Source organism: Acinonyx jubatus, chromosome F2, assembly GCF_027475565.1.
Source record: "Acinonyx jubatus isolate Ajub_Pintada_27869175 chromosome F2, VMU_Ajub_asm_v1.0, whole genome shotgun sequence".
NCBI classification, from domain to species: domain Eukaryota; kingdom Metazoa; phylum Chordata; class Mammalia; order Carnivora; family Felidae; genus Acinonyx; species Acinonyx jubatus.
Genome location: NC_069394.1, coordinates 9,932,936 through 9,959,795, shown reverse-complemented (window position 1 = coordinate 9,959,795; position 26,860 = coordinate 9,932,936). Strand labels below are relative to the sequence as shown.

Sequence of the window (26,860 nt, the reverse complement as noted above, 5' to 3'; positions counted from 1 at the left end):
CACAGAAAGGGTTGGTAATAACCTTCCGGATTAGAGGTTTGTCCTTTTGATTTGTTTTCATGCATGTTTGCAACTAGTTTGGGTAGCATATGAGTGCGAAATTTACTCTAGCATTCAGAGGGCAGTGATCTCAAAATGCATGAACTTAACTGGCATCAGAAAAGGCTCAATGAGGTATATGACTCTGAATTAGAGCCTCATCTTGCTTAATTCTTTCCTAAGGCAACGGAACTCAACCTGGCTGCTTACAAACACCCAGGAGCTTTTAATCTAGGTCCAGGCCTAGGCCATGCGGCAGACTAAGTACTTTAGAATCTCAGGAGTAGGACCCAGGGACGGGGCTTATTTAAAGCCCCGCCCCCCTCCCCCCCCCCCGCCCCCGGGTGATTCCCAAAGTTCAGTTGAGCCTGAGAACTATTGCCTTGAGGAGATCCACAGAACATTACAACACAAGGGAATATCTCTTGATTTTGAAATTGAGGAAAATTAAGTCCAGGGAGGTCATGGATTGTCAAAAGGTCAGGGAAGGGGGAAGGCAGGATTCAAACTCAGGTTTTCTAAGTCTAACGTCTGTGCTTTTTTATGCCTCAGAAGAACTGGAAAGGCCCAAGTCACTATTAAGCAATGGCAGAAATAAAATGGAACAAGATGACACAAAAAGGGCACGTCATTGATATAAATACTAAACAATAAAGGAAATGAAGCAATGAGAGCATCACACTGCATCACGATGACCTTTTGGGAATAAACTTTTGGGAGAAGCCTCCTTGTAGTTAATTCCTATAAGCTGCCAATCTGCTGGCAATTACCTTTGACCACTAAAACATGTGCTAATTAAAAGTGCATGGTCTCTGTGCCTGATTTAGAAATTGGAACAAATAGCGGACTAAACTGGAAGCAGCTATTTTGGGCAATTTGGCTAAAAGCTAATGTTCCAATGGGATGTCAGTGATGATCTTCCCAGTATCACTTTAATTGACAGTACCAGGCAGGCGTTCTTTCTGGAAGAGGAATCTAGCAGCCCATCTCTGTGTCAGTGAGACGTGATGTGCACGTACAAGCACTAGGCAGTGTGGGGACTGACAGAGACAGATAAAGCCCAGTTCCTACCAGCCCAAATTGGGCTTCAAAAGGGGAGCACTAGCAGAGGGGATGGAAGGGTGTTTGCCAAAGGGGAACAGAAGGAGTGGTCCCAGAGAGGCTACCACACTTAGATCAAGTCTAAAGAAGGGGGTGGCAGAATCAGTCCTCTCAGAAAAAAGGGGCAGAAAGGAGCACAGGCAGAAGGTGAGACAGAGGATTTGCGAGGGCACGGGGGTCTGTGTGGTAACCGTGTTACCAAAAGCCCACGTGTAAACCAGAAAAACACTTATGTATGTTGTATGCGATCCTATAATTATGACGCAATTATTCCTGACTTTCAGCTGTCCTTCCTCCGAATCCTTTGGCTGCTGATTTTATTCCTGGCAACAATACAAACCAAAAGACCAAGGGGATTTAAAAAAAAAGAAAGAAAGAAAAAAAGAACCAAACTCATTACGGGCCAGACTCTCTCAGGGCCTTTGGGATTTGCATCATTTTTGAGTAATGTAAGCAGAGATGTCTGTCCTTTGGAATCATATCCTCCTTCGGCTTACAGGGCACTGTGCCCTTTGGATCTCTTCTATCTTTCTTTGGCTCCACACCCTCCCTCGGCAGGCTTTCTCTGACTCCTGGCTTTAGCTCCTGTCTGTGGGCCAAAGCTTCCCAAATCTCCAACCTTGAGATCCCTCCACCTGCTTCAGCCTGGTATGCCCAGCTGCCTTCAGAACTATTCACTGCCTTCAGAACTAAGCAAAGATGCCACATCGAGCTTAATGTGTCAAGGAGAAACTCACATCCTCTGTTCACACCCCTCCCCAAAGCAACATTCCTTCCCAACTTGTCTACTGCTCTCCCAGTATCATTCGTTTCCTTATTCCAGCCTTGGAGTTACATAACTAACAGATGCCTCTCTTTTGGTCCCAAGCCAGTAGCCGACAAATCCCAGGGATTTTTCTGCTGCAGTAAGATTCAGCTCATTCCTTTTTCACAGCCACCACTAAGACGAGGCACCGAATGCTCCCTTCAGTGTCAGTCCTAAGGACTCCCCTCCATGGTTAATGTCATGGTGTATACTCCACAGAACCCGGCTTCTGATTTAATGTCACTGTTCTCACAGAGAACCTAGAATGGTTTCCTAAAGGACAAATTTCCAGCTTGCAAAGTTGTTCATTAACTAGTTCTATTTTACCTGCTTTCTCCCCCCACATTCACTGAATACATATGGGCGTTGTTAAGTAGTTATTAATTAAAATGTCCTAGCCCCCAAACGGTGTGCCAGGCAGGGGATACAGAAATACGGACTATGGTTTTTGCCAGTTTCTGAAAAGTGCCTAGTCCGGTGGTGGACTGTAAGCACTGATGGCAGTTTAATTAGGAGTCAGTGGGGAAAGTGGAGAGGCAAGTTAAGATGCTGTGAAAGTCTCAGGGCAAAAACTGAGAGCAGGAAAGATGTTAGAGATGATAAAAATATGCACCAGTGTATTGAAGTGTCCTCCAAGTACTTGGTAGTTTGACATTTACCCTTTAGCAAGAGACAGTCCACTGTATGTACTCTCCTCTCACCGGCTTCTGTGACTGGCTCTTTTTTTTTATGTTTATTTATTTATTTTTGAAAAGGAGCGAGAGAGAGCACAAGCAGTGGGGGGCGGTGTGGGGGGGGAGAGACACACACAGGGAGACAGAGGATTCGAAGCAGGCTCTGCACTGTCAGCACAGAGCTGGACGCAGGGCTCGAACTCACAAACCCTGACATCATGACCTGCTCTGAAGTCCCATGCACGACCCACTGAGCCACCCAGCCCCCCCTGCACAGTATCATTTCTTAACCTTAGAACGCTGGCACTGCTTTCAAAGAAGTTTCTCAAATTTAAATACTTATTTGAAACGTGTCGTTCAGTGGATTTAGTTCAAGACCTACGAATGTGCTTTTTGACAGGTTCCCAAGTGAATGAGGCATCAAAAACTCCTGAACCTCTTTGAGAATGTGTTTTAGACCTCTGTGGCTTGCTTCTATTTCTCCATGCATACGGTGCACTGCCCACGGGGCCTAACAAAGTCTACGTGCTGTGCCGAATGTTCTAGGCTCCAGGTGTTCGCTCAGTTTGGTGACTATTAGACACAACGATTACTGATGGCACTCAAGAGTCAAGAAAAGTGGCTCAGCCAAGTGGCGTATAATGCCTCCTGAGGCTTATAATGTCTCTGAAAATCACCAGTAGGAGCAAGAGGAAATTACATTTTCTGTCCTCTCAAAAAAAGTGCTCAGCCATCACCCCGAACACCTCAGTGCGTCTCAAATCATGCTTTCAGAGAATCAGAACGCACTGCAAGTTCAAGTTTGCAAAAAAAAAAAAAAAAAGTCTACTCATGCCCTCGATACAATCACGCACACCCTCACAAACATTATAAGGCGGTGCAACAAATATCGCTGACGTACCGCGAGTAAGGACTCATGCAAACGACAAAACGAAGCTCGAAGTTACTCTAGGCGACACTTTCTCTCCAAGTCCCCCACCTCCGCCCGCGCCCGGCCGCTCGGGTCCGTTCCTGGGCGGGGCTCGGCCGTAGGGCGGGGGCGGGGCCGGGGCGTCGGCGGCGTGCTGACGTCAGAGCGTGGGGACGCCCAACGCGGCGTCCGGCGCGCGGCTGGGCCGGCGGTGGCGGCTGTCGCTGGCCTCGTTGCGTGAGCCGCGGGGTCCGCGTCCGCTCCGTCCGCCCTTCGCCTTGCGCCCGGTCGGGGCCTCCGCGGCCCGGCGCCGGCCCGCCATGGTGCCGTCGGCGCGCCTTGCGCGGCCCCGCTGAGCCTGGGTGCGGCGGCGAGCGCGGCTCGGGGTCACCATGCCCACCCGTGAGTGGCCGGCCGAGGGTCGGGCCGGGCGGGGGGCGTTGGGAGGCGGCGGCCCGCACAGCGCGCGCTCCCGGGTGGTCCGCTGCGGCGGCGGGGAAGCCGGGCCGGACTGGGGAGAGCCAGGGAGAGCCAGGAAGTGCCAGCCGCCCGGCGAGTTACTTTCGTTTCGGCTCAGCCTACCCGCGGGGAGGCGTGAGTCCGTTGCACGGACGGGGAAACTGAGGCCCGAGCGTTAAGCATGCCCGGGGAGTAAGTGGGAGAGCCGGAGTAACCTAGACCTGTGGGACTTCGAAGTCCAGGCTCTGTCCCCAGCTCCCTACGGAGCTGGGGAGACTTTATGGAAATGCTGGAAGTCACCGCGGTCGCAGCGCCGTCGCCTGCTGACTTCCTCGGGGGGTGGGGGGGCAGGCGTCGTCTGGTGGGACGCGGGGTTCCTGGGGGGTCCGGCCCGGTCCAGAGCCCCTCCTCCAGGCTCGCGAAGTCCCAGCAGCTTGAATTTCTCCCCGTTGGTAACTTGCCGAGGTGGCTGAAGTAGGTGCTCTTTTGGGAACTTGTTCGGCTTCTGTGCCCCAAAGTGTGGCTGTTGGACCACCTGCTTCCGATTCACTTGGCTGCTGATTACAAGTGCTGTTTGGGGTTCTTCCCAAGGCACGTTGACCCCGCAGCTCCGGCCCCGGAATCTGCGTGTTTAATAAGTGGCCTAGGTGTTACTGAGGGACTCTGAAGTTTGAAAAACATTGCATGTTGGGGACATTTTGGACAGACGGGGTAGGACAATATTACTAATGACCCATTTTAAAACGACCCGGAGAAGTGCATTGTGACTTGAAACCTAGTGGCCCATATGTGTCTGTGCAAACTAAGGAAACTCCCTAATTTTGCACGGGGAGGAAGCATGAAGATGACTGATTTGAAACTGTTTTCAATTAGGGCTCTTTTGAGTAAGCGTTTCATATTGTAAAATCTGTAAACACTTGAAAATACGCTTCCAGTTAGCTCACATTTTTTAGAATTCGTAACTCCTAACTGTCCTTATTTTGGTAGACATTAGGGACACTGGATTTCCAGGTCAGCCTCAAATGCATGTTTTGTTTACTGGCGGGTAAAGAGGAATTTTTTTCCGGATATTGAAAAAGGTTTATGTAATGCTGTGGCAAATCTTTAAATGATCTTGATGGAACGACTACTTTTAACTCGCCCTATTTATGTGGATAAGGTGGATTTTGTGTTCTGAACACAGTAATGTGTGTCCTTAACTCATGGTCTTGAAGTTTGTGTTCCTTAAATATGTCAACTTATGTTTTAATTGTATTCCTCTAGACTGGAGGAATATCATCATCATCATTATTTCTTTTTTATTGTTTATGATTTCTGAATGTATGTTCTTGTTTCCAGGAATATTTGAGATGAGCATTGTGCTAATCTTACTTTGAGAAAGGAAAAGGGAGAGGCGGTGTAAACACCTACTCTTGAAAGTTAAGGCTTCAAGTGGAATTTATTGGTAAAATGGCAATATAAGTTATGCTGTGAAATTAAATTTTTAGTGCTAAGATTATCTAGCCTCATGGAGTGGATTCAGAAAATTTGTCTCTTTTTTTTTTCCCCAAATGTTAATTTATTTTGAGAGAGAGGGTGCCTGTGTTTGCACGCATGAGTGGGGGGAAGGGCAGAGAGGGAGAGAGAGGATCCCAAGCAAAGATCCATGCAGGACTCAATCTCAGGACGAGGAGATCATGACCTGAGCCAAAACCCAGAGTTGGATGCTCAACTGATTGAGCCATTCAGGTGCCCCAGGAAACTTGTGTCTTTTAAAATATATGATTTACAATGCAAAATGAGGCAAGGATGAACCATGGCGTATTTGCATAGTTAACGATGCGGATTTTATGGCCTGATTGGAAGGCTAGTGAAATGTTTGAGTTCTCTCTCATTATCGTTGGTCGTATTTATTGTGGTACAGTTTCTGTGATTGCGTAAACACCTAGTACCAGCTGGCAGGACTCAGGTGAAGTGGTTGAGTTCACGTTGCCTTTTGTCGCTCTTCGTGGCCAGAACCACCAGCATTGCTGGGATAGTTCAGTGGACCGTGGTACTTCTTAGAAATCCTGCGTGGAGAATAAATGTCAACATAGGCACTTTCTTTGGGGATGTTTTTAGGAAGGAATCTCTCTCCAAATCAACTGAACTTTTTAATTTATCTTTTTTAAATGTCAAATGAGTTCAGAGAATCAGTTGCAAGCTGGACCCGTTAATCCTTTAAAGCTTTAGTGAATAAATGTATTGCTTTTCTCTTGGGGATGAACACTAGGGTCTCTCAGACTAGAACTCTGAAAGTGACCCTTGCTCTCAGCCTTCGAATTATTCTCCTATTGCTGTTTGGTTGCTAATTTGGAATATTGATACTCTCAGTCATTGCAACCGGTGTTAATAAGCAGAATCTGATGGAGCGTGGTATACCCCTGAAGGCTAAGCAATTGCATTATCACATGAATGTTAACTAGTAGCTTTGTTGGAATTATTTTGAAGAGCCGGCAACTCTTTTGCAGAAAGCAGCTACCTGGAAGGATGCCTGACAGGAAGCTGCCGCGACAGGAATAATTCTGTGGTTATGTCACTATATTCAGCCAGTCGTTTGCAGTAATCACTAAGCACAGATTTTAAGAATGTTTCACTAAATGGTCTTTTCAAAACTACAAGCCTACAATTTGATACATCATGTCTCTAAAGGCCTTTATTTCAGCTTCTCCTTTGAAGGACCGTGAAGAAACATTTTGATCTTAAAGACTGTCAGACCCTGAGTCGGAATTGGAGTCGAAGCGATGTTACAGCTTAATCCAGCCATTTTATTTTCTTTTTCATTTCAGGAGACTGAGACCCCCACGAGCCTCAGTGACGTGGTTAAGGTCACACCTGGAACAGAGCCAGGGCTCCAGCACGCATCCAGTCCCTAGAATCCTTCACCGCGAGAAGTGTAGATGAGGTTTAGTTTTGGTGTTTTAGCACCATGTTGATAGTAGTTTACCCTCCCCCCCCTTTATTCCCTGCGATTACATGAAGATAAAAGTGAGTTTAGCCAAAACTTAAGTCAGGCATGTAAACTTCTAAGAAAATTTGACATTTTTGCCTTTGCTTCTGTCTTGCCGCAGGACTCTGGGCAAAGAAGGCTGAGGGTTTCACCGGTGTATTCAGTGGATACTTGGTTCTGTAGGCACAGCCTTCCCGTTTTAGTAAAACTGCTTATGTGAAAGGGGTTCCCGAGCTGACAGTTGCCTCCAAACTGGTTCAGTAAAACGTGCTCTTTTATTATGTATATAACATTATTGTATGTTGGCTAAGGGGATCGTAACCATTGTTTGCTACAAACTATACTTTCAGTAATTTGTGGTTAATGCTTTCTTTTCTCATTTAGATGTTGGCATTGATACCTGGTCACATTTGTTAAGCTGTGGTAATGTGGTCACTTCATGTTTGTTTTTTTCCCCCACCGATGAGGCTGATTATATTTGACTTATTTTTCAGTCTGTTATGAAAGAGGTGCAAAGTAGCGAAAGATGCATGCTGGGTGGAGAGGTTCCATTTAGAAATGCATTACTAGCAAATGACGTATTCCTGGCTTGTGAGCTCTTGTGTTCATTGGTTCTGTGCACCTCTCCTCCCCCTTCCACCCAGCACCTGTGTGTACTGCCAGAGTCCCAACTGGAGAATTTTCTTTCTCACAGTGACCTTTGGCCTGAGACTGGTGACTACTAGATCTCATCTTTCAGTCTGTCCCCACTCATGGGGCATGGGACATCGAAGAGGGTGTAGATGGTGGGAAGTAAGGCTGGAAGAGATAGGAGCCAGAACTTGAAGGATCTTGTATGCCATGAATGAACTTGACCAAAATTGTGTTCATGCGGTCACAGGCACTGACTGTCCTCTTTATAGGCATACTGGCCATTTCCAATATACTGATTACTTTATAGAAACTTAAAACTTGCTGTTAGTAATAGAGAATTAATTATTGAATGCTGTTGTGTGCCAGGCAGTATACTTTGTGCTTTATGAGAAATACCTTATTTCATTATTTTCTACTTTGTGGGAAGCCCTGATTGACATATTATGGAAATGGAGAGATTGAAGTCCAGGAAGAGTTAAGCAGTTTGCCTGATTACAGTAAATGGTAGAGCTGGGATTGGAACTAGGTGGGTCTGGCTTCAGAGTCCTAGCTTTTTTTCATCCTACACTGTTCTGAGCCAGGCAGGAGTTGGGTCTACCAGATACTATCAGTTTCACCATTACTTTTGCTCAGCACTGTGCTTAGTTACATAACAGGTGCTTGGTAAACGTTGAATCAGTGAATCTTAACTGGAGTCACAGAAGTTATTCTTTGGATACCAAAACCTGAACTAAACCTTTTCCCATTAAAACAGTGTTATGAGAGTTCTATAATTCATGATTACGTTCTTAGCAGGCCTGCCTCTAACATTTGTCAGGCTAAGAATACAGATGGAAGCTTGAAAATTGTAGTCTTAATCAGGATTTCTCAAACTTTGCTCTGTTGATGTCTTGGACTGGATAGTGAATGTTTTGTTTGGGAGGTGAGGGCTGCTATGTGCTTTGTGGGGTTTAGCAGCAACTTGGCCTTTACCCACTGGAGGCTAGTAGTAAATCTCCCTGTTCCCCAAAGTTGTGGCAGTCAAATCTGTATCCAGACGTTGCCAAATGTCCCCTGGGGGAGTCATCATTGTCCCTGGGTTGAGAACCACTGATTTAAATATTTAAATGTTATAGATCAGGCTCTTCCTGCAGCCCAGCCTGCTTTCCTATCCAGGGTCCCTGTAGACATTGTCTTCTCAACCTGAAGGCCCAAAGGAACCTGCAGTCTGATCTAGTCAGTAGTGATCTGTGAGGTCAGGTCAGAGTCAGGGTCAGGAAAGACCCTTGACCTTGTCGGGCAACTTTGGGGAACCTAGGCAGGTTCCCCTTTGCCCATACCTTGCTTTTCCATCTCAAGATTTCCACACAGTTCTAAGTACCTTCCAGAGCTATACCATGTGGATACAGGGGTAGGTGGGAGGAGTAAGCCCAGCTTTCTGGAGAACTTATCTGCCACGGTGGGTGATCTGGAGTGAGCAACTTGAACCAGCAAGTGCATCTTTCTCTGGTTTTCTAGGCAGTGATTTATAATATTGCCTCTCCGCTCGCTAGCCCACAAATCCCTCTAAACGAAAAAAAGTCCATTGTTTTGGGAGGCAGAGGCCCTTTTTTTCCTGAGTCCAATGAAGGTACTATGTTAGGAGAAAGCTACATATTACCCATTACATAGCTCTGCTTTGGTATGGAATGACCCAGTTGTCATTAACAGCCTTCTGTAGGCATGGGATGGATTGCAGTGGACAGATCTGATTTCATGTAGTCTGTCATATCCTCCCTTTGCATATTTATTTACTGCTGTCCACCTTCCTTTAGGTATTATTAGATAACATTCCAATTTTTACTAAAGAAGGAATCACTGTGTAGGTATTTTTATTGTACTTATGAATGAGACAGTCTTTCTGTATGAACAGCTAGTTCTGTTACAAACTCCACTTTAAACTCCTTTGGAGGAGCCCCTGTGTAGACAATGAGTACCTCCTTATCCGATAGTGTTAGTAGAAGGTTTTATTGATGTTGAAGGAAACAGGTTCCTGGCATTCTCAGAAATGGAGAAGAGGGCACAGAAAATCCCAGTATGGCTCCCCCCACTTTAAGGAGGAAAGTGTCGACCAGTAGATAAGATGTGAGCTGTTTGTCTAGGTTAGGGCTTCTTCAATATTTTTGCAAAACAAACCCTGTTGAGAATCTGATGAAAGCAGATTTTCATATAAACTTTTGCATAGTTTCAAGAGATTCAAAAGCATACTGAGATGTATCCCCTGCAAAAATGGAGATCACCAGAATGGCAGTTCTTCTTCGACCAAAGCTTTGTAATTCAGGTTGTAGAAGAATATCATCGTTTGCCAAATATATCATGCCGTTTTTAATTTTATTTGTTTTTGAGAGAGAGTGTGTGCGCTCGTGTGTGTAAGGACGCAGGTGGGGGAGAGAGGCAGGGAGAGACAGAGAGAGAAAGAAACAGAGAGAGAGAGAGACAGAGAGAATCTTAAGCAGGCTTCGCGCCCAGCACAGAGTCCGACTGGGGGTGATCTCAGATCATGACCTGAGCCGAAATCAGTCTGATGCTTAACTGATTGAGCCACTCAGGTGGCTTTTTTCTTCTACTTTATTGCCCCCTATTTTACATGCTTTTTATAATTTTTTCTTAACCTCTCAGCTAGCCGACTGAAACCTTTTCTTATAATGTAGATGAATATTCACAAAGGCTTTTCTAAATTCAGCATGTATAAAGAGAGTTCATTTAGGAACTGTAGGATCACCGGAGAGGGAAAAATGAAATTGAATTGAATTTTACAGCTAAAAAGAACATTTAGTGCAATCATTAAGAGGAAGGTTAAACCAAGTAGGTTAAGTGTGCCGGTCAGCTGGGTAATGGAGTGCTGCCAGAACCTGGGTCATCTGAATCCTGGAGGGGTGTTCACAGCTACATACCCTTCATACTGCCTTCATATGGGATAGAAGGATACATGATGGAAGTATTACAAAAATCTGTGGCTAAAGATGTAAAGGATTTAAAGTTAATGTTAAACATAAAAAATTCGATATTTGCAGTTTTTTTATAAACCAAGAAGAACACCAATTCTGTGTGGTTAAAGCATACACCTATGCTTATAAAAGTCTACGTACAAACATTGATAAAGATTTTGGGGGAAATGATTACATTTCATTAATAAGGAAATGCAAATTAAAAGCTGAAATCATTTTTGGATTGTCAGATTACCAAAGACTTTTTAATAATAACAGGCAAAGGTGGTGAGGTACAGTACAAAAGGTAGAAGTTTAAATTGGTACAGATTTTTTTGGAAAGTAATCTGCAATATTTTATCAAGTGCTCTAATACTTCTGTTCATTGACCCAGTAATTTCACTTTTGGGAATCTATCCCTAAGAAATTACTGAAAACAGACTGTACCAATGTTTCTGCACTGAGATGTTTATCGCAGTAATATTTATAAGATGGTGAAAACACAGAAACTTCTGTAGCCAATAATGAGGAAGTGAAATTGAATGAGGAACATTAATGCAACCATTAAAAATGATACTTTTGAATGTGCTGAGGTTATGAATTATTTTTATTTTCTTTGTAATTTGTGTTTTTCAGATTTTCTATATAGTTAGCATATAGTCTACAATCAGAAGAAGGTGCTTAAGGCTCTTTACAGCTTTAACCTAATTTTTAAAAAATTTTTAAATTTTTTTCACAAAACTGAAATGAAACATTAAAATACTGCCCTGAACTGGCTTTTGCCTTAGTCCACGGAAATGAATTTTGATTGACTGATCAAATAGTGTTGGTTGTATACATATCTGGCTTAGGAGAACACTGCGTTTGTTGTCTGACTACAATTGCTGTCCTATGCTGGGAGATGTAAAATGCTGGGAATTACTTTGAACAGTGGTTGGTGAATAATGTTCTTAAATAGGAAGTAAAAAAATGGGGCTTTTTTTTTTTTTTAATCATTGGTAATTTAGTGTGAAAGGAGGAAGAAATCTGATTTATCAAGTGGTGGTTTCAATCATGAAAACCTGAAAGGTTAAGATGAGTCATTATGTGTGGATTCAATTTATTAGCAGTTTGCAGGGTCTTTTTGAGTGGCGGCGGGGAATGATTGTGTGTTCTAGAATGAATACAGTTCTAGGGAAGGATGATCGTAAAATGAACGCTGGCAATTCCTCCTATGATTAAGATGTCAAACCTGTCAAAATTCTCTCATTTGTATTTGCTGGCTTCGTGCAGTTCTTGAAATGAGCTTGTTCTTGCATATGCTCTAAAGCAAACAGGAGCTACTGTTACTTTTCCTCTTTCCATGTAGGCTGTCATATTCTTCCTTCTGTGTATTTATTTACTGCTTTTTAACTTCAGGGATTATTAGATAGCATGATTCTCTTTTTATTAAAGAAGGAGTCACTACTCAGATTTTTTTCATCGTACCTCCGAATTAAGAGTTTGCTGTGTTCTAAAATTAGGCATTAAATTTTTGCTCTGCAGTCTTCAAAAAGACCTCTGTCCTAAATGCTTTTTATTAATTTATTTATTTAGCTTGTTTTTATTCTTACCTGGTAGGTTATTCAGCTGTACCTTTTTCTTTTCACTAGCTGAACTCCAGGGTATTCCTGCTGCTGGAGTTTTCTGGGTAATGCTAAGTGTTCTTCACACCCCTGCTATTTAATTGACTTTCTGAACAGCTGTCTTGGCAATTTGCTACAGAGTTCTCTGTGCTGTGGATGCACTTAGCTTTAAATGGATCTCACTCCTGCTGGGCAGAGAAAATGAAGTACAAGGTGTTCAAGTCTGCCATTGTCAATTCCTGGGACTTCATAAACTTTGTGGAAGGTACTGTGTCAGGCTGAAGGACTGGCCTGGAAGTTGAAAGGAGCGGCCCATTTATGAATATGACCCAAATGGACTTAGGAACTTAGTTATAAGTATTTTTACTAGCTGTTTGACCTGATAAGTGGAAAATGATACTACCTCTCAGGGATACTTAGATGCAGTAGAACTTACGTAATTGTGCTTTAGAGGTAGAAATACCTCGTGAACGTGTTACTAGAATCAGTATGTGTGAGGGCAAGGTAGGTGCTTCTTGGATTATTACCATTTGCTGTCTCAGGTTCCAGGAGGGCTTCTGCAGACAAGAGAGCACTCCAGGCAGATGGGTAGTGGCTGGGATTTGGGGTCTGAGCTCCTGTGGCCTTCTCTTGTTCTCATAGCTGGGCTGTACTGTGCGAACGTCAGAGGTCCACTTTCTTCTGCAGTTCACAGCCCTGATTAGAAACAGCTTACATGACTTGTCCACTCCTTGGTTCACCTTTTCTCTTGGTTCCGTCCTGGTTCTTTGCTTGGTCTTCTGAGGATGGGAGCATCTTTGGGAGGCTCTCCAGGTTTGTCTTACTGCACCAGGTGCGTGAAATGGAACAATTCAGGGGCAGGAAGAGAGTGATGTACGTTTGCTTCAGTTCAGTTCAGTTTCTGTTACCTTTACAAAAGCTCCGTTCCCTGGCACAGATTCTCCTTGTTGGTTCCTAAGAATCCATGTTACTGATCCACATCGGAGGCTTGCACAAGGGAAGCTTGAGCTACCTTTAGAGCCAAAATTTTCAAAGTGTCTTCCATGAATGTATAATAGGGACTGTTGAGCGAGCAGGTGGGCTTCTCTACCTGACCCAGCCACAGCTGGAGTAGCTTTTTATTGTGGGATTCTGCATTCGATTTCTGTAGGGAAATAATGTTGGCTGCTTTTTAAAAATTTAAAGTTTATAATCTTAGTAGAAAATGCCCTCAGACAAAAACATAAGATGTTTTAGAATTAAAAGCTTAGGAACTGAGGGGCGCCTGTGGCTCAGTCGGTTAAGCCTCCGACTTTGGCTCAGATCATGATCTCGCGATCCGTGTGTTGGAGCCTGCGTTGGGCTCTGTGCTAGACAACTCTGAGCCTGGAGCCTGCTTTGGATTCTGCATCATCCTCTCTCTGCCCCGCTCCTGCTCGTGTTCTATGTTCCTCTCTCTCAAAAATGAATAAATATTAAAAAAAAAAAAAAAAAAAACTTAGGAACTGAGGGGCAAAAACCAAAGCCATCGACCTGATGGTGTCTCACCTCTTTTGCTCTGATGACCTCCAGGAGTGGAACTGTCTGATTTCTCCTTGTAGTCGTTTCAGTCATACAGTCATAGGTGCTGTCAGTGTGTTATTGGAGTCACAAATGTTCTCTTCCGGTTTTCTCATTTTCCTTTGGATTTCTCTTAGGGATTCATTCATTCAGCAAATTATTTTAGTGCCTACGTTGGCAGGGCACTACCGGGTGGGGAATATAGAGATGAATAAAGCAGTCTCTAGCTTTAAGAAGTTAATAGAACCTTGTGTAGATGGCTGTAACACAAAGGACGTGGTAAGCACCCTAAAATGGTGCTGTGGAGTCTAGAGAAGAGACTGCAAGGGGAAGGTGAGTGCAAGGTGCCATCAGAAGCCTGAGGAGTGATAGGACAAGCATGGATTTGGGGAAAGTGTTTGAGGTGAGTCATACGGGGGGAAATAACTAGCAGCCAGTTGAAGTAAGTCATTGGTACTGGGGAAAGTGAAGACTTGAAGGTGTGTGCGTGCGTGTGTGCGCGTATTTGGTAATTTTGTCTTTTAATCAACACATTTATTCAATCCCTACTACGAGTCAGTTTTCATAGACACTGAGGGTACAGCAGTATGCTCATACTGGGCACAATGGGCGTCATCATGGATGTCATGCCTGCTCTCATGAAGCTTAGTCTCGTGGGGAAGACAAGTCCAGAGCACATAATTACGCTGACCGGGCAGGGAGCTTTACGAGCACCTGTACCTGTTTCCTTTACCACTGTATGTAGCTTTTGATGTAGTGCTTGGCCCGTGATACACATTCTGTGTATATTTGTAGAGTAACTCAAATTACTAAGAGAAACACAGATTGCTATGGAAACACATAAGCAAGGTTGGAGGGAGAACAGTTAGAGGTTATTAATTAAAGTACAGTAGCCTGAGCAATGGGCTTTGAACTTGGATGATGGTAGTGAGGCAGATTGCAGTGGACCAGTCTGTATACTGCTGGGGAAGTACAGTTGATAGAATTAATTGGATGAGGGGTTGAGGGGGAAGGAGGAATCAGAATTCCTCCAGAGTTTCATGCTTGATCACTGGGGTGAACAGCTCTGGTTCATGCTTGATCACTGGGGTGAACTGAAAGTCATATAGGGACTTTCTGGAGAAAGAGCAATTGGGGAAATTAGGATGGAACCTGAGTCCGTTTTAGGCTGTGATAAGTGTGTGATGCCTGAGAGAACATTCAGAGAGCATTTGTAGTGGGTGAGATTACTGAAGGATAGGCTGTAAAGAGAGTAAAGAGGCTCAGGGCAGATCCTTGAGGAATGTGTCCACTTAAGGCTTAAATAGGCAGAGGGACCAAAGAGGGAGCAGGTGGCGCATAAATCAAATACCGCTGTGACCAGTGCATGACAAGAGCTGTGTCAGACTCAGATGAAGGTCCATTTATTTATAGTAGCATCTGAAACATTCCAATATAGCAAGAAAAGGGGGGAAAAGTGTCTTACTGTTTGATCTGATGCTACGAACGTTTGTGAAGTGCTAGGAAAGAAATCTTAATTTAAAGCTTAGGGGTCGAAAGACGATTGTGTATCGAAACCATGGTATGTACCGTCCTGTCCTTAAGTCCTTATCTGTCTTGTCACTGCTTTCTGGCTGGGGGAAGGGATCGTCATTCTAGGTTGAGAGGACGTGAACTGTTCTATGATTCCTGCATAAACATGCTTAATTGTGCAGTTTGCAAGGAGAAATGAAGGCAGCTCCACATATGTAATAGAAAAATTTTCATGTAGAACTGAATTGTTAGTAACTTGTCTCTTGTTGTCTTTTTTGGAGTCTCATTATTACGTGTGTGCGTGAAAGAACTGAATGCTTTGCTGGCGGCAAGTCCGGTGCTCACGTAGACTTGCCGATGAACTGCTTTCTCTCTCAGACGTGAGAGGTGTCTGCACTTGAACTGTCCCCTGAGAGCCTCCACTAGCTCTTTTAAGTTCTCCACACGATTTTCTCCCCTTACACAGCTAATGCTGCTCTTTTTTCCCTCCGTCCATTGTTTTCTGTGTATTTGCTGACTGTAACTCAGTAAGCAGCCTCCATTCTTCTTTTATAGAGAGAGCGTGAGGGAGGGAGAGTGCAGAGGGAGAAAAAGAAAGAGAATCCCGAGCATCTCCACGCTCCGCGTGGAACCCGACGCGGGGCTCCACTCCACAACCTTGAGATCATGAGCAGAAATCTGGAGTTGGATGGATGCTCACCCCGACCGAGCCACCCAGCACCCCTTACAGCCTCTGTTTTTTATTTCAGCAGCATAGGAATATTGCTGCTCTTTTTGTTGCCTTGATAGGGTACAGCAGCATGCTGGTTAGGGCTGAACAGCTTTCAAGAATTTTAATTCTTGTATAGTTAGCATACAGTGTGGTACTCGTTTCAGGTGTACAGGAGAGTGATTCAGCAAATCCGTACGTCACCCAGTGCTCATCAGGACAAGTGCACTACCTAGTCCCCATCACCTATTTCTTCCGCCCCCTACCCACCTCCCCTCTGACCAGCATCTTGTTCTCTTTGCTTAGGAATCTGTTTCTTGGTTTGTCCCTCTCTCTTTTTTCCCTTTGCTCATTTGTTTTGTTTCTTAAATTCCACATATGAATGAAATCATACGGTATTTGTGTTTCTCTGACTTATTTCGCTTAGCATAATTCTCTCTGGCTCCAGCCATGTCATGGCAAATGGCAAGATACTCTTTTTTATGGATAAATAATACTCCATGGTGTGTGTGTGTGTACTCATACGTACATACTACATCTTCTTTATCCAGTCATCTATCCCTGGACACTTGGGCTGCTTCCATAATTTGGCTCTTATAAATCATGCTGCTATAAACATAGGGGTACAATTTTAAAGGGCTGAACAATTTTAAAAGCTCTGTATCCAGTGGTTCTGAGGACTAGGAAGGGATGAATATAATTAAGTGTGGTTTGGCTGCTGAGCTTTTGTTGGAATGGCAGTTGATTCCACCATCCTTAATTTTTTTTAACCTAAAATTGCATTGTATTTCAGCCTTGCCAAACAATTTGAGTATTTCCATAAAAGACAATTTTCCATTGATTCTTTAAAATTCTCCAGTATAAGTATAATTAAATATAAATAAATAGATAAATATAATTTATATATTTTATAAATATATAAAAAATATAAATACATTTCAACAGTTGCAGTAATAAAGTGACTAGTACAAATATATACAGATTTACAGGTTCTTGGTGTATAACATCACAGAAAGTTGCTGGTATTTTTTCTTCCATGCATTAGTAATAATGTTTTAAAAAAATTTTTTTTTGGGGGGGTGCCTGGGTGGCTCCATCGGTTAAGCCTCCAGCTTTAGCTCAGGTCATGATCTTGCAGTTTGTGGATCCGAGCCCTGCATCAGGCTCTGCTGACAGCTCAGAGCCTGCAGCCTGCTTCAGATTCTGTCTTCCTCTCTCTCTGCCCCTCCCCTGTGTGCACACTCTCTCAAAAATAAATAAACATTAAAAAAAGTTTTAAAAAATTGGTTAAAAAATTTTTTTTGATGTTTATTTTTGAGAGCGCAAGGGCAAGTCGGGGAGGAGCAGAGAGAGAGGGGGACAGAGGAGCCAAAGCTGGCACTGCGCTGACAGCAGGGAGCCCGATGCGGAGCCCAGGTCTGATGCTCAACCCCACTGAGCCACCCAGGCGCCCATAATGTCTTACTTTTGAAATCGAAAATTTAGTAATCCTTGGAAGTCTTACGGGGGCATCAGATTTTACTTTATGATTCACTAAAAAAATATGAGAAAAGATTAGATTGCCTTCTTAACATTTTGATTAACTAAAAATCAATTGTATGTACTGACTGTGATGATAATGTGTGTGTGATAAATTAAAAGAAGTCTTAGGCTTTTGACTTTGTGTTAACTAAAATCTCATGATTGGAGTGAATACAAAATGTTTAAAGTCTGCTTTAGTTAGAAGTTTGGGGAGACTATATCAAACACTGAAACTTGGAGGTTTAAATTAGCTTAATATTTTTTTATTCAGCTTTTTACTTATTAGCAAGGCTTATCAACAAGTCTGTGGTATATTTTGCTCTCTTTAAACTTGGGATAAAAAATAACTTACAGTATGCATTCTGTTTAGGTACATAATTAACGGCACTACCCGTCTTTTCCTTTACTGTTTAATCAGAAAATGTAAACATCTCAATTCAGATGAAAATCTTTAACATATGGCATAGATGCTGTGGGTGTTGTGAAATTTATAAGACTCAGGGCTGTTGGTAAATTAGATGTATTTGTAATTGTGGAAGTTACAAACATCCCCAGCAGATTTAACACTTTTGTTACTCTATGACTAATGGGGAAATAGGAATTTGTTAAAATTTAAGTAGTTGTGGGATTTTAAAGCTGATTTGAATTTTGCTTGATATAACTTATATCCTCCTTGTGAAATATTCAGAGGGTTTTAATTAAAAATAATGCATATCAACCTAGTTAAACTGAAAAAAGTTTCAGTCATTGTCTCTGGTAGATTCTTTTTGCTCTTAAGAGTGACAAATTATTATGTTTTGATTGAAGGGTTTATTTTTCTAGACTATAGTGCCTTAGTTTTTAAAAGTAGAAATGGGGGCGCCTGGGTGGCTTGGTCGGTTAAGCGTCTGACTTCGGCTCAGGTCATGATCTCACGGTCTGTGAGTTCAAGCCCCGCGTCGGGCTCTGTGTTGACAGCTCAGAGCCTGGAGCCTGTTTCAGATTCTGTGTCTCCCTCTCTCTCCGCTCCTCCCCTGTTCATGCTATGTCTCTCTGTCTCAAAAATAAATAAAACGTTAAAAAAAAAATTAATCAAAAGTAGAAATGGTATTTGTTGGTGCTTTTTGGAAAAGAGCTTACTTTAAAAAGTTCAAAACACATCACTCCTATCACTTTTCGTTATCCGTGTTTTCATTTTGTATAGTAGGGTAGCAGTAGGGTTTTAAACCATGACCTTAGTGTTACAGATGACATGTTAAGATCACAATAGGTCTAATGAGGGAAGTAATTGATTTTTAAAAACACCTTTATTGAGATATAATTTGCATCCCGTAAAGTTGACCCGTTTTAAGTGTATAGAAAGACTGGGTCTTTATATAAACCAAAAACCCTGGGAATTACCTGAGCAGTGATTATAAACATGAATTTCCAGATGCCCCACTTTTTTTCCCCTCCAGATTTTGTTTCAGTAGGACTTACATTTTGATAAATACTAGGAGACTTGCTAAAATTAAAGGTCTGAAATTCCAGTTCTTTTTAATCTCCTCATTGTAAAGAAGATATTTTTATCTGTGCATTTTTAAACTTGCATAGTATACCTTTAAGTTTAAAACTCTGAAACCATCCAGTATCAGATTACCATAATCACAATATAGTCATAGTTACCGAGGGGAGAAATCACTGTACTTTTTCTTCTCTGCCTGCTCTGTCTCTAAAGCAAAGGATTCCCATGTTATCGTTACAAAGTAGTGGGGGCTCTGGCTTCAAAACCGAATATTGCTTAAAGTACGGGTTTGCTGCTAGGATTTGGGGAAAGGTTGCACAGCATCGTTTCCATTATTTTCCTTATTGATTTGGGGACACTTGTGCCAGAGTGCGGTGTTGTTACAAGCGGAAACTCAAGTGCACAGTGAATAGGAAAGCCTTTTAAGGAATCCCGGACAGTGGTCATCGTTTGGCTGTTTGTGAGGTCCTGGGGTTCTCCCTGCCTTTTCTCAGTAGTTGAGTCCTCCATGCAGCTCTTGCTTAGTCTCTGGTGTGCTGGAAATTTAGCAGTGACTTTTTTGGAGGCGCTCTAAAAGTGTAACAAAAGCGTCTCCTTCTTTCCCCCTACACATTCTTATATTCTTAAGGGCATTTTATTTCCTTTTTTTGTTTGTTTGTTTTTATTATAGCACGGGGAAAGGACCCATGAGCAGAAAGAGCTGCTTCTTAGGGACATTTTAGAGCTCAGAATAACGTGTAAGTAGGAAAAGAAGAGAATTTCTAGAAGTGGAATGTTTTGTAATACGACACATTCTCAGGCTGGGTGTCACTTCTCCGTTCTCTGCCATCTGACTTGGTTTTTGTACCATGGTAACAATAGTACAGTCTTTTGGCAGCTGCATAATATTTTGACTGTGTTACTTCAGTCTCTGAACTAAACGGTTCAGTTTTTTTTCTTTTTTTAAGCCATTTCAGGACGACGGTGCGGTGCATAAACTGTTAAGAGCACAGGCTCTTAAATGGATCCAGCGGTTCTAGCTGTGCGACCTTGGATTAATCTTTCTTGCTTGCTTGCTTGCTTTCTCTTTTTTCTTTCTTTCTGTTTATTTTTGAGAGACCAAGAGAGACTGAGCACAAGCAGGGGAGGGGCAGAGAGAGAGGGGAGACACAGAATCTGAAGCAGGCTCCAGGCTCTGAGCTGTCATCACAGAGGCCAGCGCGGGGCTCAAACCCACAAACCGTGAGATCATGACCTGAGCCGAAGTCGGACGCTTAATTCACTGAGCCACCTAGGCGCCCTGGACTCTTACTTTTGTGATCCCCTATTTGTAACCTGTAAATGTTGATGATTCATAATAGGGTTCTTGTGAACATTAAGGAAGATAAAATCAGGAATATAGTAGATATTCACATATTTGTTAAATGCATTTTGAAAGAATCAGACTGGCAGATAAGGAATAAGAGCAGGGATCCTGGGGTAGATTAGGCCCCACAGTCATTTGGTTAGGTCTTCAGGTTTTCTACTCTTTGCACTATATCCTTGAAACCAGAATTTGTGTCTCACGGACCTTGCATTTAGCAGTGGGTGTTGTGTTAGTTTGCCTGGGGCTGCTGTAACAGAGGAGCACAGACTGGCATAAACACTTTATTGGTTCACAGTTCCGGAGGTCAGAAGTCTGGAATCAGGGTGTTGGCAGGGTCTTTCCCAGTGCTGTGAGGGCAGCGTGTGTTCCAGGCCCCTCTCGCTGACTGGTAGATGCCCCCCCTTCGTGTTCACGTGGAGTTCTTTATGTGTGTCTGTCTCTGAATTTCACCTCTTTTACAGATACCAGTCTTTTACAGAGACTTGTCAGATTAGGGCTGCTCTGATGACTTTATTCTAACCTAATTACCTCTGCAGGACTCTGTCTCTTAATAAAGTCACATTTTGAGGCACTGGGAGTTAGACTTCAACACCAGAATTTAGGGGGCGATACATTTGAACCTATAATAGGTATGTTTGAGACATGAAAGTGAAAATTTTTTTTAGTTGTAAGTTTCCATTTTTAAAACCATGCTTATCTAATAAACTTTGATGTAAGCTGGTGGCATAGTCACTTTTTCTTTTACCCAGACCAAACAGTCATTTACTTAAGCTTAAGTATATTTGGCTCCAGAAGAAAATTGGTGGAATTGAGCAAAAATTCTTTCTTTTCATATCTGTTATTTTGTATGCTTCTGCTGGGATGGGGAAAGAATGAGTTTGAATGACTGGAATATCAAGGAATGAATTACAAACTCTGGGGGCTGACTTCAGGTCATTTTGGCATTGGAATCGATTTCAGAAAGGGCACATCGCTGCTAAGTAGAGAACTCATGGGTGTACATGCCATATGAAATTTTACTTGTGATAGTTTCCCAAGGCCGCTGGAACAAGGTACCACCAACGGGATGGTTTAAGACAACAGAACATGCTCACTGTGCTGGAAGTTAGAAGTTTGAAATCAGGGTGTGGGCGAGGCCCTGCTTCCCAAGGCTCCGAAGAAGAATCTTTCCTTGCTTTGTCTAGCTCTGCTGCTTGTTGGCAGGCCTGAGTTCCTGGTTTGTGGCAGCATAACTAATCCCTTCCTGTCTTCCCCTCGCCTTCTTCCCTGTCAGTCTCCACGTCTTTCTCTCTTTATAAGGATACTGGAAATTGAAGAAGGGCATGCCTTAATCCGGTAGGACTTCATTTTAACTTGATTAGCTGTGCAAAACCTGTTTCCAAATAAGATTACATTCCTAGGCATCGGGTTAGGACTTCAACGTATCTTTTTTGGGGGGAACACAGTTGTTCCCACAGCATTTGTTCATTGCTTTAAAAAGTTAGCTTTACTTTTAATTTCTTTCTCTAATCTTTTAAGTATTCCTGACTAGTAAATGGACAACTTTGTTACCACAAATTAATGTACTTCAGCCTGATAACTCGGAACTGTCCACTGTCCTGACTGCTAACCCATTGCCTTGGTTTTCCAGGTAGAGAGTTATGGTTCATTTTTTGACTGTTTTAACTGTTTGTTGCAAATTCTTATTTTTTTAATTTCTTTTTCTTTTTCTTTTTTTTTTTTTTTTTTTTTTTTTTTTTTTTTTTGAGAGAAATAGAGTGTAAACAGGGGAGAGGGGCAGAGAGAGTGAGAGTCTCAAGCTCAGCTTGGAGCCCCACTCAGGGCTTGACCCCAATCCTGGGGATCATGACTTGAGCCGAACTGACTGAGCTACCCAGGTGCCTATGTTGCAAATTCCTTTTAAAGTTTCATTTGTCTCATGCTTTCTTTACCAACTCAGTGTGATAAGTTATATTTGAAATTATTGAACCTCCTCATTTATAACCTGTAGTAGATTTCACTTCCAGGAGTCTGGTAATTGGAATGCATATTGACTACTGAATGCCTATAATTTTTTAAGATGGATTATTCTGTATAGATAGAATGGCATAAACAAATGAATGGAAAGGAAAAAGTTTGGGGCTTGATTTGAGAGCTATGAGTATTCACAGTTTTTATTGTGAAAGATGTTACTTATTTGGAAAGTAAGGCTGAAAAGGTGGAGACTGTGTCTAAGACCAACCTGGCAATGAAGCATAAACAAATTAGAGAGATCCTTATTTTGGCAAAGTGCAACTGACTTCATTTTTAAAATCTTTAAATAAATATGTGTGTATAGCTAAAATAGGCTATGAAATTAATCATGTCTGTTTTATAAATGAGTGATTTGGATTTTTTTGGTGTATTCTGATTAAACTGTCTTATAAATTGTCTAATTGTGGATACTATATTAACCATCTTTTCCAGTATATTCTCAATATTTCTGACGCACAGTGAAATATTTCATATGTTCTTTGTGTTCATTTTGCCTTATAATTTCACGGCCTTTTCAAAGGCATATGGAAAATGTCAGTTTTTCTTTTTTTTTTTTTCCCCACTTTTACAAACTGAAAATGTCACAGACAACTTCTGAGGAGGAATAAAGGCTGTTTCTGTGAATCTGGGTTTGAACCGAAAACTTCGGTAGACTTTCTTGTTACCTGCATGGCAAGTTAATTTAGAAGGAGAATACTAAAGCATGAAAATGAGGAAAAAAAGGCAACCGACATCACTAACTAGGTCAGCTAACCGACCTTCTTCGCCAGAGTGCAGTGTGGGAAGCACTGCGTCCTCTAAGCCAGCCGTATCTTCAGCTTTCCTTAGAAATCCGTGTCCTTTGACTTACAAGGAAGTGGGAAGAGCAGCGAGTGTAGACGAATGAAATAGACTCTGAAATTGTCCTCTGTAGGTTTAGTAGTTTTTTCTTTTCTTTGAGTAATTAAAAATCTAAAATCTGCAGCACAGTGAACATTGTTGTGTTTACTTTGAACATTTAGCTTGTGTTCTAAGTTCCTGTTGACTGCTTTATTGTAATTGCTGTATCGTACTAAGAGTTGCTTATTCACATAGCCCTTTGTAGGTCATAAAAAAGAATGTGTAAGGGCGCCTGGGTGGCTCATTCAGTTGAGCGTCCGACTTCAGCTCGGGTCATGATCTCGCCGTTGGTGTGTTTGAGCCCCGCGTGGGGCCCGCCGTTGTCCGTGCTGAAGCTGTCAGCACAGAGCTCGCCTCGAATCCTCTGTCCCCTCTCTGCCCCTTCTGTGTGTGTGCTCGCACTCTTTCTCTTTTTCAAAAGTAAGTAAACATATAAAAAATGTTTAGTAGATTGTTTCTCATGAGAACTAAGGACCAGTATTACTGAAGTATGATTATTAGCTTTTTACACCATGGGAATAATTTCCAGATCCTGCCACCAATAATTTTGTATAGTCAGAAATGATATTAATTTACATCTAATTAAACTAAAGCTATTTTAATAGAAATCTGAAAATCTGATTCTATCACTTTTCTTTTTAAGTTTATTTATTTTGAGAGAGAGAATTGCAAGCAGGTTCTGCACTCTGATGTAGGGCTCAAACTCATGAACCGTGAGATCATAACCTGAGCCAAAACCAAGAGTTGGATGCTTAACCAACTGAGCCACCCAGGCACCTTCTGATTATATTTTTAAAACTTTACTCTTGATGCTGAGTTTTGTACATTAAATGCTTTTAGGTACAGTTGTCTTAAATTATATGGGTTTTTTCTATTGTTTAATTTAGAGAGAGAGCATGCACATGAGTGAGTGGGGCAGGGGGCGGGGCGGGGGGGGGGTGGCGGGGCAGAGAGAGACAGGACAGAGGATCTGAAGCAGGCTCCTTGCTGAACAGCAGAGAGTCCAGTTTGGACTCGAACTCACAAATCCTGAGATCATGACTTGAACCAAAACCAGACACTTAACTGCCTGAGGTACCCAGGTGCCCCTTAAATCATGTTTTAATAGAAAGATCTCCATACCTTACTTTGTCTTTGATTCTGCATTTTCCCTCATAGCTATGAAGGTAATTATCTTACAGTTTTTCACTGAGTGAGTTAAAAAAAATTTTTTTTTGATGTTTGTTTATTTTGGGGAGAGAAAGAGAGACAGAAGCCCAAGTAGGGGGAAGGGGCAGAGAGAGAAGGAGACAGAATCCGAAGCAGGCTCCAGGCTCTGACATGGGTCTGGAACTCATGAGCCGTGAGATCATGACCTGAGCCGAAGTCAGATGTTTAACTGACTGAGCCACCCGGGCGCCCTATCCAAGTGATTTTTTTAAATCCTTTGGCACAGTCAACAGACTACACTCATAATTACATTAGTTTCATAATGCCATTTCCCTGTCGACACGTTTTGGATCGTTCGTATTGTGTACAAAGTGAAACTTCTTGTCCATGTGTCCAAGATCTACGGTTTCAAGGAGAGAGTGTATTAATATGTGCATTTGTACAGCTGCTGCTAGTTTATCTTACTGGTTTTTTTCTCCTAGTCTCTACAGCTGAATCAGGAAGGTTAGTGATTTCGCTACTCTTTGACAGCCTTTGCTTTCCTCAGCCTTTCTGGAATACCCTGTTACCTCTGTTTATTTTCTTCCTGTTCAAAGGCTGGCTCACAGTTCAGCTCTTTCGCAATGAATAGCTTTTTCCTAATCGTTTCAGCTCACAAAAATCTTTTCTTCTTCTGATCTCCACGGAATTGCCTATTCTACTTATTTTACGTTCATGCTTGGCTGAGCTCACTGTTCTCATCCTCTAAGAAGCAATCTTAGGCTTTTCTAGTTGGAATTTAATTTCTTATTTCGCTTATATTTTATTAATACTGTTTATGTGTAGGTCTTTCTTCTACCCTTCCAAATGTATGAGTTCTTGTTAAGTAGTATTTTCCATTGCTGGTCCTTTCTGTACCTTCTGCAGTACCTTTTATAGTACCTTTCAAGTAATTGGTAGTCATTAATGTTTGTTTGCATTTGGGCAAGAACGTCATGTGCATTTAGTAAAGAATCGTTACATTACTTAGACTGACCTTTAGTTCGACAGCAGCTGGTATATTATCCTGCGTGGAAGCTCTTAGGGAATTAGCAGTAATTTTGCCTACTTCTATCCTGAGTTCTGTTCTTTGTGGGCATCCCATGATGTCATCATTTTTACATGATGTCCTTTCAGTGTTTGAGTAATACCTGATATTTTAACATTTACTGTTTGATATTGTGCGCTAAGCATTTTTTTTAACTAAAAGGTTTTTGTTAAGATTTATGAATTGCATTTAGTAGCTTCAAATATGCAGTGCCACAGTCCGTCCACAGTGGGTCAAACCAGTTTATTTTTGTAGTTTATTTTTTGCAGAATCTGTGAAGTAGGGCAAAACTCTCTTCAGTTAACAGTAAAATACCTTACTGGCTGTTGCAGGAAGGTAATGCATTGTGCCCATTTCTGACTAAAATGTGATGACAAGCATCCAGAGAATTCTATAGAAATGCTTATGAAGAAATTTTGATTTGATTTCAAAGTTCATTAAATAGAAAACACAAAAACAAAAATGATACAGATATACTTTTACAAATATCCCAATGGAAAAATTCTCAAGAACAAGTCATTTGTTTTGTGTGGCAGAAGAAATTTTAAAACAAAACCTCCAGATCTTCTCTCCTTCTGCAGACTTTGCTAATAAGGCACAGAACAGAGATCAGCAGTGTATACCGTGAACATTACCAGGGTCATGTTGCTAGGCAGCATGGCTTCAAAATTATGCATGTTTTGAAAATCAAGAAATGCACAGAATGGAACATTAGCTCAATATTAGTTCTTTTTCGGAGCACCTGGGCGGCTCAGTCGGTTAAGCGTCCAACTCCTGATTTCGGCTCAGGTCGTGATCTCATGATGCTGAGATGTCCTGAGATTGAACCCCGTGTTGTGCCCTGTGGTGGGCATGGAGGCTGCTTAAGATTCTCTCCCTCCCTCTCCCTGTACTGCCCCCCGCCACGCTTATTCATGCACCTCTGCTCTCTCAAACAAAAATATTAGCTCTTGTTTATTTTAAGGTTTTATGTTTAAGTAACCTGTACACTCACCGTGGGGCCGATCTCTACACCCTACATGGGGCTTGAATTCACGACCTGGAGATGAAGAGTCACATGCTCCACCGACTGAGCCAGCCAGGCGCCCCCAGTTCTGATGGCTGTTTCAGAGGCTTAGTTTGTTGATGACAGATTACAGTGTTTTAGTCACAGGGTCTCAGAATGTATTATGTTGATTTTATTTATTAAAAAATTTTTTTTAATGTTTAATTTAGAGAGAGAGAGACAGAGCACGAGTGGAGGAAGGGCAGAGAGAGAGGGAGACACAGAATCTAAAGCAGGCCCCAGGCTGTCCGCATACAGCCCGATGCGGGGCTCAAACTTAACAAACGTTGAGATCATGACCTGAGCTGAAACCAAGAGTCAGACGCTTAACCGACTGAGCCACCCAGGCACACCTATTATATTGATTTTAAAAGGTTATTATTTATCCCTTCTGTGATTTCAAGTTTACTTAACTTCCTTATAAGCCTGTTGATATATACATATATACATGTATGTATGTA

The 26,860-nt window shown here is 42.3% G+C and overlaps 1 protein-coding gene across 2 annotated transcripts in view; it reads left to right on the top strand.

Annotated features, from left to right (window-relative positions):
- The first annotated feature begins 3,697 nt into the window (after nucleotides 1–3,697).
- The window catches only part of EFR3A (EFR3 homolog A), a 103,976-nt gene continuing 80,813 nt past the window's right edge, over nucleotides 3,698–26,860 (top strand). The window contains exon 1 of one of the 2 annotated variants that reach the window (XM_053208239.1): nucleotides 3,698–3,931. In XM_053208239.1, coding sequence (XP_053064214.1) covers nucleotides 3,922–3,931 — 10 coding nt within the window. In that variant the 5' untranslated portion in view covers nucleotides 3,698–3,921. Of the gene's footprint in view, nucleotides 3,932–7,728; nucleotides 7,749–26,860 lie in introns of those variants that run through there. The other variant, XM_015068361.3, reaches the window with a different exon arrangement.